At 41.1% G+C, this 14956-nt stretch overlaps 1 protein-coding gene across 3 annotated transcripts in view; it reads right to left on the minus strand.

Annotated features, from left to right (window-relative positions):
- Positions 1-8331: 8331 nt before the first annotated feature.
- The window catches only part of SH3RF1 (SH3 domain containing ring finger 1), a 177694-nt gene continuing 171069 nt past the window's right edge, over positions 8332-14956 (minus strand). For 2 of the 3 annotated variants that reach the window (XM_009240435.4, XM_054553206.2), the window contains one exon: positions 8332-10763. In XM_009240435.4, coding sequence (XP_009238710.1) covers positions 10595-10763 — 169 coding nt within the window. In that variant the 3' untranslated portion in view covers positions 8332-10594. 3 annotated transcript variants of the gene reach the window in all.

A 14956-nucleotide genomic window follows, 5' to 3' on the forward strand; every position in this document is an offset into this window, starting at 1 on the left:
TCCCCAATTCTCTTATTGAATCCACTCTCTTCATCTATTTTTTGAAGGATATGAGGCAAAAGAAACTTCAAAATTAAATAAATTGGCTGAGCGCAATGCTCACACCTGTAATCCCGGCACTTTGGGAGGCCAAGGCAGGAGGATTGCTTGAGCCCAGGAGTTTGAGACTAGCCTTGGCGATATGGCGAGACCCAGTCTCTACAAAAAATTAGCTAGGGCGTAGTGACATATGCCTGTAGTTCTAGCTACTCAGATGGCTGAAGCAGGAAGATCGCTTGAGCCCAGGAGTTTGAGGCTGCAGTGAGCCGTGATGGTGCCACTGCACACTAGCCTAGGCAACACAGAGAAACCCTATATCAAAAATAAGTAGGACGGGCATGGTGGCTCACGCCCGTAATCCCAGCACTTTGGGAGGCTGAGGCGGGCAGATCACGAGGTCAGATCAAGACCATCCTGGCCAACATGGTGAAACCCTGTCTCTACAAAAAATACAAAAATTAGCTGGGTATGGTGGTGTGCGCCTGTAGTCCCAGGTACTCGGGAAGCTGAGGCAGGAGAATTGCTTGAACCTGGGAGGCAGAGGTTGCAGTGAGCCAAGATTGTGCCACTGCACTCCAGCCTGGCGACAGAGCGAGACTCTGTCTTAAAGAGAAAAAAAAAGTCAATAAAATTAAGGAAATAATCTCTGTTGCTCAAACTTAAGATGTTTTCATGTATCTGGTAGAGTTTCTAACACAATCAAGTTCTAAACTGGTGCCTCCAAATGAGAAGCTGGATACAGGACTGCAATGCTGTGTTTTTGTTTTTCCCTTTTTGTGGGTGATCACTTAAAAATAGAGTTTTGGGAAGGCATGGTGGCTCATGCCTGTAATTCCAGCACTTTAGGAGGCCAAGGCTGGAGGATTACTTGAGGCCGGGAGTTCAAGACCAGCCTTGGTAACATAGCGAGACCTTGTCTCTATACACACACACACACACACACACACACACAGTATTTTATTCTCTAAAATGGAACTGTCCAATATGGTAGCCATTAGCTACATGGCTATTTAAATTTAAACTGGGCCAGGTGCACTGGGGCATGCCTGGGGGTCCCAGCCACTTGGGAAGCTGAGGTGGGAGGATCGCTTGAGCCTGGGAGGTCAAGGCTGCGGTGAGCTGTGATTGTGCCACTGCACTCCAGCCTGGGTCCTCATTACCATCCCCCAACCCAAAAAAATAAAAATACAAATAAAGAATAAACTGATTACAATTCAATCCAATAAAAATTCACTTCCTGGCTTCTTCGGTTTCATTGTAAAAAAAAAAATTCCTCAGTCACTGCAGCCACATTTCCAGGGTTCAGTAGCCACATGTGGCTAGTTGCTACCATATCGGGCAGCACAGATCTAAAACATCCCCATCACTGTTCCAAGGAGTTCTGTTGGATAGTGCTGCTCTAGAAAAGATGGATTGATAAAGTTGTTCTCTTATGCTCACATTTATGTATTCAGAATGCCTATTTATGTAGCAATTCAAATTCAATTTTTAAAATGTCATCAGATTTTTTTTTTTTTTTTTGAGACAGAGTCTTGCTGTGTTGCCCAGGCTGGAGTGCAGTGGTGCAGTCTCGGCTCACTGCAACCTCCACCTCCTGGGTTCAAGCGATTCTCCTGCCTCAGCCTCCTGAGTAGCTGGGACTACAGGCCTGCACCACCATGCCTGGCTAATTTTTGTATTTTTAGTAGAGACAGGTTTCATCATGTTGGCCAGGATGGTCTGGATCTCCTGACCTCGTGATCCGCCCACCTCGGACACCCAAAGTGCTGGGATTACAGGTGTGAGCCACGGCACCTGGCCATCAGACCATTCTAGCTATCAATTAGGCCTTGTGATTTCACGGCCACCTGAATGCAACAGATTGGTCTCCTTCAATGGTGCATTTTCATTGATCATTGAATCTACCTTCAAATATAATTGAATTCTCTTAAACTTGAGAATCTGCAGAAAGAGCTATAGAAAGCTTATAGTCTTAGTGCCAGCAAGGACCCTCTGAATTTCACATCTTACTTGCTTTCTGCTTTGTTGAGAGAAGTCTTGTTTTTCGTTGTTTCTATTCACCCTCCTGCCTAAAGCTCTATTGAGGGGGTGTGGCATTAAGGCTGGAAGGCTGCTTTGTTCCACATGAACCAACAGGAGTGAGCAAGGTCTATGAGCTGATATTTGCCAAGCAGACAACCCTTGCTCTTGCTCTCTCATCTTCCAATACCTGGATGCCGAGCTACGTGTTGAAGATCTGAGTCTGTTTCCATGGACGTGTAAGTAATGTGCTTGACTAGAACTGCTGACAACCCCTCTGGCAGCTTCTGTACCAGGAGACACAGGAGTGACAGCCACTTGTGGAAGTCCTGCCTTGTTTCAGGCTTGTCCTCAGATGAGATCCCAGCTTGGATACGTGTACCACAGATTCATCTTTGGTTGATACTTTTCCTTAGCTTCACACCATGGAAGGAGTCTCTCAGGGGTTCTGCATCTTGGGAATACATGCAGAGGCCCCAGTAGCATCTTATTATTGATTTAGATACATGCCCAATTTATATTGTAAGGCCTTTTTCATGGGTTCCATTGCACCATAAAATACATCAGTTGGTTCTCAATTTCCCAAATGGCAGAGAAGTACAAGTTAATCCTTTGTGGAAAGGCAACCTCAGGGTTATCTTGAATTCTTAAAGGTAGTGTGTTCTGAATACTTATTAAAGGAGAAGAAATTCGGTATGACTGTCTAAATGATGTCATTTTTCTGTCTGCTTTTGAACTCAGTCATTAAATAATTAATAATTCTCACCAAAATGGGTATCCCTTGTTTTCTAAGTTAATTTCAAATATCTCATTTTCCTAAAGCAATCTTAATATTTGTCTCCTCCCTTCTTCACTCTCTCCCTTCAAATATATGGCTTCCATAGGTCAAGGGCTTTATTTTTGATACAGGAGTTAAGAAGAAATTACTTAGATAGATAGTGAGGGTAGGTAAGTCCTTGGGTAAGGCTTTTATTTTTAATGAAAAGCAGCCCCAAATCATTTTTTAACAAAGAGTAGCCTGTAAAATCTAGTTGCAGGCATAGATGCCAGTTGTTGTGCCAATCATGTTCAAGATGGCAGCTCCATCTTCCCTTCTCTGTCAGCCACATGTATAGTAAAGAGGAGACAAGGTGGCCCTGGCCAAGGGGAAAGTTCATTTGCATAATAAGATTAGGGTGGGGCAGCCAGCCTTTCATGGACACTATGCAAACCAATCTGTGAGCCCTATGTAAATCAGACACCGCCACTTCAAACCTGACTATAAAATCCAGCACGTTCCCTGCTGGCCAGTCTTTTTCCTCTTGGAAGTCCCCTCTCTCTCACTAGAGAGAGAGCTGCTTTCCTTTCTCTTTCTCTTGCCTATTAAACCTCCACTCCTAAACTCCTCGGGAGTGCCTGTGTCCTAATTTTCCTGGGGCGAGAAGACGAACTCCAGGTATTTACCCCAGACAACGTAGCCACTTCACTTTGATGTGTCTGTTTTCTGATGAGACTTTAATGTACTTTAAGTTAGCACAAGGTCCCATCTTCAATGGTAATGCAACCATCATTCCAGTTTCTTTTGAGTGTATCTTTCCAGATATTGTATTCATATAGAAGCTAATAGGTACATATATTCTCTCCCCTCCTAACTTTTACTAAATGGTAGCACACTCTACCTTATCTTTTTTGTTTAGCTCTCTCAGAGATGTTTCCATACCCATGCATAAAGAATTTCCTCATTCTTTTTTTATGGTTATGCAGTATACTGCTGTATAGATTTACCATAATCCATTTAACCATTTCCATACTGGTAAACATTTAGGTTGTTTCTAATATTTTGCTATTATAAATAACACTGCAAAGAATATGGTACTGTCATTTTACACTTGACGAATAAGTATATTGGAACAAATTCTTAAAAGTAGAATGGGTAAACAACATTTGTAATTTTGGTATTTTCTATCTATATTGCCTTCCCTATACATTTTTTGAAATTACATTGTCATCAGCAAAATACTGAATGCCCCTCATTTAGCCAACAGTTATTTCAAATTTTTAGAAATTTCCCATTTTATAGGTAAAAAATATTTCATTGTTGTTAATTGCATTTACATTACGAATTAGGTGGAACATCTTTTAGTGTATATATATAAATAATAATATAGAAATAATATTTCCATAAAAAAATATATTTTTAATGAACTGTCAGTTTATATTGATACCAGTCAGGTTGGTGGTGGCTAAGACTACAGTAGCTTGGACTCAAGAGGTTTATTCTCAAATAAATCATATTTAGAGATGAGTAGTTCAGGCTGGCATGAAGGCTCAAGTTTACTAGGGTATCATGTTCCTTCCTTCTTTCTCCAACACAGTACATCTCTTGCATCTTAAAAGTCACTGTTATATGTAAAACGTTTATTTAGAAACAGAATGCTTGTTCCTTGGTACTGCGAGGAAAAATCAGCATTCGGACAAAAAGTTCTCTCAGTGAGACAATTTTACTTTCTGCAGAAAGGGTGCTCTTTGCAGATGGAACAATGGCGAGACCACACCTGAACAAAGGAGGGAAGCAATTTTTATCCCTTACGCAGCTTGTCCCTGCTACTGTGTCCTGTCTCCACTGGCTGGAGCCAGACCGCACAATCTAAACTAAAACCTGACTGGCTAATAATTTAAAACTGTCCAAATAGGTAAAGGCAAGGGAGAACGAAGGAAAAGAGGAAGTTGCTTATGCCAAATAGAGAAGGGGCATAAGCTGCAAGCTGGAACGTGCCTGTGAGCATGTCTAGCACAAATATCTTGGTTAAGGTACAAGGACATAGAACGTCTTATGTACCTTGTAAGCATGTCTAACAGCGACATAGGCTAGGGCTTAACAAAGAGTTATTAGCACAAAGCAAGGAGGCTTGAAGGAAGTTAGTCTTTAAATTATTTCTAACATTTATGATTTATTATTATCCTTTAACAAGAAGGGAAACTTTGAAGAGGAAACTATATTTACTTTCTACAGTTCTACAATAAATCGCTTTTATTTAGAAAGGGTGCTCTTGCCATTGTTCCATCTGCTAAGAGCACTCTTTCTGCAGAAAGTAAAATTGCCTTGCTGAGAGAACTTTTTGTCTGAATGCTGATTTTTCCTTGTAGTACCTGGGAACAAGCATTCTGTTTCCAACAGTCACCTATGTTCTCACAATAACTATAAAAACAAATCTAAACAAAAAAATTTTTTTTTTTTTTTTGAGACAGAGTCTTCCTCTTCTTGCCTAGGCTGGCGTGTAGTGGTACGATCTTGGCTCACTGCAACCTCTGCCTCCCGGATTCAAGTGATTCTCCTGCCTCAGCTTCCCGAGTAGCTGGGATTACAGGCATGTGCCACCACGCTTGGCTAATTTTTGTATTTTTAGTAGAGACAGGTTTCATCATGTTGGCCAGGCTGGTCTTGAACTCCTGACCTCAGGCAAGCCACCCGCCTCGGCCTCCCAAAATGCTGGGATTACAGGCGTCAGCCACTGTGCCCGGCCTCCTCCCCCTTTAAGAAGACTTACCAGAAGTTCCCTGTGCTATTTTCGCTTGTGTCTCAGCAAGAACTTAGTAACATGGCTGCACCTAACCTTAAGGGAGACTGGAAAATGAGTTTTTTTGTTTTGTTTTTCCGAGACTGAGTCTGCCTCTGTGGCCCAGGCTGGAGTGCAGTGGGGCGATCTCTACTCACTGTTACCTCTGCCTCCGGGTTCAAATGATTCTTGAGCCTCAGTCTCCCAAGAGGCTGGGACTACAGGCATGCACCACCACAGGTGGCTAATTTTTGTATTTTGGTAGAGACGGGGTTTCACAATGTTGGTTGGCCAGGCTGGTCTCAAAACTCCCGACCTCAGGTGATCTGCTTGCCTTGGCCTCCCAAAGTGCTGGGATTACAGGCATGAGCCACCACACCCTGACAAAAATGAGCTTTTTAACTAAGCACAAAGCCCGGATATCAGTTAATAAGAAAAAAGAAAATGAAAATATTCAGAGACAATTGGCAATTTTTTTTTCTTTTTCTTTTTTTTTTTTTTGAGACGGAGTCTTGCTCTGTCTCCCAGGCAGGAGTGCAGTGGCGCGATCTCGGCTCACTGCAAGCTCCACCTCCCAGGTTCATGCCATTCTCCTGCCTCAGCCTCCCGAGCAGCTGGGACTACAGGCGCCTGCCACCACGCCTGGCTAATTTTTTGTATTTTTAGTAGAGACAGGGTTTCACCGTGTTAGCCAGGATGGTCTCGATCTCCTGACCTTGTGATCCACCCGCCTCGGCCTCCCAAAGTGCTGGGATTACAAGGCTTGAGCCACCGCACCCGGCCCTGACAATTGGCAATTTCTGTCACAAATCCTTGGTTAGTATTACTTTGGGGTTTCTTTCTTATTTGTAGAAGTTTTTTTACATGTAAAGGAAATTATCTCTTTGCCTGCTACAGGACTTACAAATGATATATTTCATTGTTTATTCTTTTGACTTTGATTATGGTATTTTGTCACGTAACTATTTTGATTTTTTGTACAATTTATCAAGGTTTTCTTTTTTTTATAGTTTCTAAATTTTGAATCATATTTAGGAATGCCCTCTCATGCCAAAGTCTATCATGGTTTCTTCTAGTACTTTCACAAGGATTCAGAGCTTGAAAGATTCAACCCCAAGGTCAGAGACCTCTTGGAACCAAATTTCGTTATCTAAGGTGTAGGCAATAGAAGTGGCAGCTGGCTCACTGGTTACTGGCTGGGATAATTCCATTATCTTTGGAGACTTATTAGAGTAGTCTGACTCTACAATAGTATTGAATGGGACTCAAAGATGAATGCCACTCGCAGGTGCCTGCAGCATGGTTACAGAGCCTGGATCGCCATAGTACAGTAAGAATTTGCACTGAGTGAGATGCAGGTGGTGTTTTCTGAAATGGAAAAGTAGCCAAATCAGAAATTTATTAGTAGGAAACACAAAAAGAATCCAAGGGATGTTCATCTGTAAACCTGAGAGAAGGTATTTTAAAACTGTCACTGTTCACATTGGCAGGTGACTACTCACTCTAATAGCTCCTTCCTGCTTCTGGTGATACTAATGGACAGAGCAAAGTCTCCCAGCATACCCCATTACAGTCTGCAACCACAGGGAGTTAGTGAGGGCTACACCCCTTTGCCTGGACATGACTAATCTCTTATAAATATCTTATTGATTTTGGTAGGCTGCTAATTATTTTTCCTGGAAAAAAAGTAATTTAAATAGGATGCGACATTGATAATGACATAGTTTAATTGATTCAAAACACATTTTTAAAAATTTGATGAATACATACAAAGAGTTGTTAGTCAAACATCTATTAAACTTAGTCAAACATCTATTAAACACAATTTCCAAAGCTGAATTCTAATGTTGTTTATAGCTCTGGATTGAAATATTCAGAGAATTGAATGTTCTTCTGGAGGTATGCAAATATGTTCTATTATAGGAACAGAAAGTTAAATGCATAGAAGTTGGAAACATCACCTTAATTTGTTCCTTCTAAAACCAATTAGACCCTGAAAAGCATTATATCATATACTCCAAGAGAGTGAGATGAAATATTTGAAACCAGAGATAAACTTAATGCCACACGTTAAAATAGCACTTTCCAAAAACAGTGAGATTATCTCCTTTGCTCCTCATCCTCACCCAGTGGGGTAGATGGGACACCAAAAGGAGGAAACTAAGTAATAATCAACTTGCCCAGGTGGCTACAGAGGTAGTTTTTGGAAAAGCTACAATACAACCTAGAATTCCTGATTTTCAATTCTGATAAGTCATTTGACGGTAGCCAAAAGTTAATAAGAAAATAGTTTTTAACATGACTTACATGGCCCTTTCATTTCATGGGAGATTAAAACCATGGTGAATCTGAAGATTTTGTCCCCAAGCCATGCTGAGACTTACAGGTTATCATATCGTTGGTTATAGGTCTGCTATTCCTTCTATGGCTAAGACAACTTCTAGCACTCACCAGATTATTTTGGTAACCGGAAGAGGAAGAGGGGAACACAAGTGCCATACACGGCCTTGTGTGACTCCACCAACTCTTTTTAAGCTTCTTGGAGAAATAAACAAGGTTTGTTAGTTGCAGAGGTAAAATGTGTCATTATCACCAAATTGATTCCTGTCGACATCTTCCGCTTGAGATGTATGCAAAGAATTTTTGTGAGGTACAAATTAGGTCATATGTGTCCTGGGTTTTTTGTTTTGTTTTGTTTTTTTAAAAAGCAAAATTTTAAGGACTGACACAAGGGACATACAAAGGTTGAACATCAAATTTTAATCTTGAAACATTTTATCCAGTCCTCAAATTATTAACATGAAAAGGAGTGATAAATTGCAATTTTATCATTACCATATCGCTGTGTAACAAGCCCTTGTTACAAAATCTCCCTCTACTGTCTCAAAAAACCAATAGAAAACTCATACATTATATTACCTAATGATCTATTAACAGATGAAATTTTAACCAACTTTATACCAGGAAACTATGAACAGAGGTACTTCAATCACATAGCTTAAAATATGGAGAAAAGACAGGTAAAAAAATTATCTTAACCTGTAGTAGTCTTTTTTCTTTTTAAAATTTTTATAAAATACACTAATTTCCCAAAATAAAGAATATTATGACACATTGGTGTCAACTTACACAGATGAAAGCTGATGCCAGCTTTTTCCTAACTAAAGTTCATTTCACCAAACCTTTATATATTACATGAATATCCAAGTAAAGTATTTTTTTAAAAATTCAACACACAGGAACATAATATACAGTGTTTTTTTTTTTTTAAAAAAAGGTTAATTTAGGAATGAGTTCATCTTCAACCACATAACGTATCTTTTGAAGACCATGAAACCTCTTGTCATTGCAAGACTTTCCAGTTCATGTTTCTATTTCCCAGTTTTAATTCTTAAAAGAAAAAAAAAAGATGAAAGGGTTTAATTATGTATTTCCCATGAGAAAACTGTGGTAAGGATCTTATTCATTACCAGGCTGTCTTCCCTCCTTTTGTTTTCCGGACTACCCAGATCCACGACTGCGTGGCACCGTAATGAAATCGGTGGGAGAGGCCAATGACATCAAAGAATGGATATAAAAAGACAGGCTCGTCTGGATCCCGCCACAATTGTAACGTGTGGGCAAATTCACCCCCACCAAGCCTTCCAGAGCTCCACAGTCACAGGAGTAGTCTCCTGGTTAACTCATCCTTGATGTCTGTCTGCTGGGAGGACATGAAAGACCATTTTCACTAATGACTTGTGTAGTGGCTAATGCGTGCCTTAGCCAGAGAGGGAGCGAGTGCACTGAAGAGACCTCGGTCAGTAGCGGCTTTGGGGTAGAGAAGAGAACACTGTTTCTTTTTACACCTCCTGAATTGGTCAATTCTGAGTACAAACTCACCTTAACAGGAAATCGCAATGAAATATACACACCATGCACGGTCTATATTACTGTGGGAATCCAGTAATACATGCAAGACGTGGGGAAAGAATCACAATGGATGAATATGAACTTTTCACAGTGTTTCTTATAGCCTTTGACTTAACACGAGTGCATCACTTACCACCACTATCTCACAAATGTTTTACTTGTGTCCTGGGCATGCAGGTCAGTTGGGGTAAAATGTGAAATGACGCTTCATAGCCATTCTCAGACAGTGAGTACAACTTCAATTTCCCCTACTTTCCAACCAAACAACTGAGCTGCTTCTGCTACAAAACTAAATATATTTCTAAATACATTTTGTTCAAGGGTTGTGCTGTATTCTTTCTCATTGTTTCAGTCACTTCATTCTAGGAAAATTAAAAACCCACACAATTAAATTGAGGACTAGGTCTTCAGGGTGATTCCTACCAAACTAGAAAGAGAGGGAATCACTAACTTCTCTTCTCTCAAGTTTCTGTCTCTCTACCCCAGGCCCTAATTGATACGGATTCATTTGTATGTTTGGTTTCCCAAAGAAGAAAACCAAATTAGAGAACTGGGATTTCTATCTTAAAGAAGCAAAACATAACCCCAAAATATAATGGTAGCAGGGAGAAGGAGAGGGGAAAATGCATTCACTCTATGTCAAAACGAATCTCTTGCTCTCAACAGGAGATAATCCAGCTTCTCCTTACCTATCATTTCATAAATTAATAATTTCTTAAAATCATAATCCAAAGAACGTATCTATTATACGAAAAGTTCAAGTTTAAAAAAGCAAATAAATTAGTTAAGCCTTGTAAACAATTGTCCATTTTAGTTATATATCTTAAAAAAAAAAAAGGTTTCTCTGTGTAGTAAATCAGACAGTACAAGGCACACCTTATACATCCGAATCCAGACTAACAAAACCCACACAAACATCTTCTTCACTCTGCTTGCTGGGGTAACTGTGCTGGGGCATCGGAGTCACATACCAATCCTTTGCCCATCTCCTGACCATCCGGAAGTCCACAAATGTGCTCTTTCTGTTAAACTGCTTTGTGCTATTTTGTTGTGTGAAATGATTTTAAGCCTCTTCAGCGTCAGTCTCCTCATATGTTTTCCACAAAGCTTCCTGGGAAAAGGCCAGTTTTCCCATTACGTTGTAACGTGCCTTTGAACCAGCCATCCTCTCGTTTTTTATGAACAAACACAATATCTCCTTCTTTAAGTTCAAGTTCTGCCTCACTCTGAGGAGGATAGGAAACCACCACCCTGTGCCTAGAAAAGAAAGAGATTTTGGTTAAGGCGATTCAAAGCAGTGATTTTAAAAAATGGTGTACTGTTAGTCTGCATGAACCTTCAACATAAATAGGAAATAACATTAATTCGTTCATGATCGTAAAACAACTCAAAATGCTGCTATTTTCTGTTTATAGAGACTTGGTACTAACAAAGACCGGATTTGGATATGTGTGTCAACCCACTACTGATGGCCCAGACTGGTTCATCCGAGTGACCTTAACAAGGACAGCCATCCTTGTTCCCTACCAGTGTTTGTATCTTGGCAACAAAGGAGAGTTTCATTGCATTTCCCGGGAGGGGTATCATTTCTATCCCTCCCTCTTCCCCAAGGAAACAGGAGTGAATTTATTTGATTGGTGAGGCTGGGAGAAGTAGCTGAGCGGGGTGGGGTTCAGTCCTCTCTGAACTGCCTGCCCACAGGCTGAGGAGGCTCTACTCCACCTCTATGTTGTAAGCACACAGAGGTCAGGAAGGTGAGTCTGGAAGTCTGTCTCTGTGTCCCTGTGTCCCTTACACTGGGGTTTGACATGGGCGAGGCAGCAATTCTGAGGAAGGTAATCTGCCCCACACACCCAGATTATCCATTGGGAAGGTAGTTCCAAGGTCCAGACATGGAGGGGAGGGCTGTGGCCACAAATTCAATCCAACATTACCAGTAATGAGGTTGACATTCTCATCTCCATTATTCTGACATTTGGGTCTGTTTCTCCTTGGTTCAGAATTTGGAGTTAGTGGGAAAGGTGTCATTATTGCTTAAAAATGGCAGAAGCCTAGTTGGTTTAATATTATCTATGCCCCTGCCTCCATGCTCCTTAGCTTTCCTATGCAGAATTACAGCTTGTAGGAAGCTAGAGAGAGGTGACTTGTTTTACATTCTATATCCTTTTATCTTTCTCTATTTTTCCAGCATTATTTGCATTACTCCTCTTCTCAACAAAAGGGGGAAAAGAATGGTGGTGTATGGTAGCCAACCTCCAAGATGGCCCTAGTGATCTTTGCTTCCTGGTATTCACACTCTTGTGTAGTCTCCTCCAAGGATGCATAGGGATGACCTGTGTGGCCAATAAAATGTTGCGGAAATGACAGTTGGTGATTTCTGAGGCTAGATCTTAAAAGGCATTGCGGTTTCCACTTTACTTTCTCTTGGATCAGTCACTCAGGAAAACTGGCTGCCATGTTGTGAGGACACTCAACATCTCTATGGAGAGGAAACACATGGTAAGGCACTGAGGCCTCTTTCCAAAAGTCTAAACTAACCAGAAAAAGTGATGTGAATAAGCCACCTTAGAAGTGGATCCTCCAGCCCCACTTGAGCATCAGCTCAGGCTGATGTCTTGACTACAATCTCAAGAAATACTCTAAGCCAGAATCACCCAGATAAGCTGTTCCATAATTACGTGACCCACAGAAACTGTGAAATAACACATGCTTATTATTGTTTTAAGCCACTGAGTTTTGGGGGTAACTGGTTACATGGCAACAGATAACTAATAAATATATCTTTCACTGTTTGATGCTAAGTAATGAGTAGTCAGTCATAAAGTTGATTTTGGGTTTCTACTTTCACTTGGTTCTCAAAGTCAGAAAATGAGTTTATAGCCTCATGGGACCCACTCCTGACTGAAAGTGAAGAATGTTATGGCTTCAAAATGATAGGCAGAACAAATTCTATACAACTGTCCCCAAACTTCTGAAACCCATTACAGCCTGCTCCTTTCACCAATTCCCATTCCATATAAACCAAAATCCATTTAAGAAAGACCACAGCAAGAGTCCCAGACAATTACACTAAAAAATCTCTGCAAAAGGTAAGTGGCTGCTTGAACAACCTGAGCTCCTTTGGCACAGGGACCAAATTACTATCCAAGATCTGAAGCAAAAACACAGCACAGAAGCTGGCTTATCATATCTGAGAAAGGTTCAGCTAATTCAAACACGAATATTCATAGACCACAAGGCTGGGGTTCGATCAAGCATGGAATGCGGGAGGAAGCATGACACTGTGGGAGAAACACTGGCCTAAGGATTGACACAGTCTTTAAGGTCAGTTAGAGCAGCTTAACTTTGGGCCAGTTATCTCAGCTCTCAGTCTGTTTCCTCATCTGTAGAATAGGAATGTAATGAGTTAAACAAGTATGATGCTCTTCGTATGGTGTCTGACAAAGAGTTCAACCTGAAAATATTAGCTCCTATTATGATCATATGGCTTAGACAAGAGTAGGCAGAGGCCTGGCACTTTAAGGAGGTGAAGAATGGGCCAGTCAGGGGCTGGACATCTCTAACTAGGTAATGAACTCAGGCCACAACCTAAAGCATTTCCTGAAAATGAGATTTGACAAACTTTAGATCAACACAGTTAGGGTTTTGGAATCCCTTCTTTGATATCTTTATTTTATTTTGAGACGGTCTTGCTTTGTTGCCCAGGCTGGTGTGCAGTGATGCAATCACAGCTCACTGTAGCCTTGACCTCCCAGGCTTAACTGATCTTCCTACCTCAGCCTTCCAGCTGGGACTACAGGTGTGTGCCACCAAACCTGGTTAATCTTTTTACTTTTTGTAGAGATGGCATCTCACTATATTGCCCAGGCTGGTCTTGAACTCCTCGGCTCAAGCAATCCTCCAGCCTCAGCCCCAGAAAGTGCTGGGATTATAGACATAAGCCACTACGCTCAGCCCTCTGACACCTTTAAAAGCAAGACAAATAATTTCATCACGAATTTATCTGAAAGAAAGATCCAGATGACATTTCTCAAGTCTAATGTCAACATGCTAAAAATCCATGGAAAAAGCAATGATGTAGTTGCCACGTGGGGCAAGTTAAACATTTAAGGCAAAGCTTTATAATTCTGGGAAAAAATGTACAAGTGACTCAAAACATATTCAGAGTAGATTTCTCATGAGATATATTCCCTACTTGTTCTCTGTGAGCTGCCTTAAAGGTAAAATGGAATAAAAATGGTTATTGAAAAACTCAAAGGGAATTAGATTAATATATGCATTTTATAAAATGCACTAAACCAATTTTGTCAAAAAAAAATTTTGAACTAGAACTGCTGGGCTAAGAACATACTCTTCTTGCCAAGTTCCCAGTGGGAGCAAATTTTCATTGCTAAGTTTTATAAACCTCTGGGGGGGCGGGTGGAATGAGAAACTATGTGCATAATGGAAACTGTGACACAGTCTTGATCGTATGAAGACTATCAGATGCAGGAGTAATAGACTCTACTTAGAAATCTTCCAGCTCAGGTCCTGATCTTGAGCCTTGTGAGGTGGTTTGCACAGTTTTCTAATACAGATTTGTAAGGCCAAATACTGGGCATAACTGGCCAACTATTTCAGGCATTGAAAGGCTTTGCCAAGTAGAACATTTACAGACCAACAAACAGATGTAAGGCACAGCTGCAGAGGCCCTTTACATCTGCTGCTCCACCCTCTGCCTCACTCAGATTATGCTTTTCTTTATATGAACAGGGGTTTGGGGAAGTTCTGAACCTCTCCTATGAACCTCTCCTATGACCTACATGGGACCTGGTGATCTACCTTCAAAATCTGCACCCCATCCACTCCTCTTCATTGTCACTGTCACTATCCTGGTTGATGACTTCATTACCTTCCATCTGGTCAAATATCTATTTTTTTTTTTTTTTTTTAAGACGGAGTTTCGCTCTTGTCACCCAGGCTGGAGTGCAATGGCATAATCTCGGCTCACCGCAACCTTCGCCTCCTGGGTTCAAGCTATTTTCCTGCCTCAGCCTCCTGTGTAGCTGGGATTGTAGGCGTGTGCCACCATGCCCGACTAATTTTTGTATTTTTAATAGACACAGGGTTTCAATATATTGGCCAGGCTGGTCTCTAACTCCTTACTTGGTGATCCATCTGCCTTGGCCTCCCAAAATGCTGGGATTACAGGCGTAAGACATGGGGTGGGCCCTGCATCCACCTGGTCAAATATCTACCTTTCTTGCTTCAAGTCTCTTCCTGTCCCCAGTCTATGCAGAGCTCACATACTAATATTCTTAAGTGGCAACTCTATTTGCAGCTACCCACTGCCAAAAAATCATTAACAGCTTTACAAAGCCTGTGAGCAAGGTTAATCCTCAGCCTGGTATGCGAAGCCCTTGGTGAGCAGGCCCTAATCTCTTTTTACACAGCTGTAGCTACTATTATCA

The sequence above is a fragment of the Pongo abelii genome, chromosome 3, assembly GCF_028885655.2.
Source record: "Pongo abelii isolate AG06213 chromosome 3, NHGRI_mPonAbe1-v2.0_pri, whole genome shotgun sequence".
NCBI lineage: Eukaryota > Metazoa > Chordata > Mammalia > Primates > Hominidae > Pongo > Pongo abelii.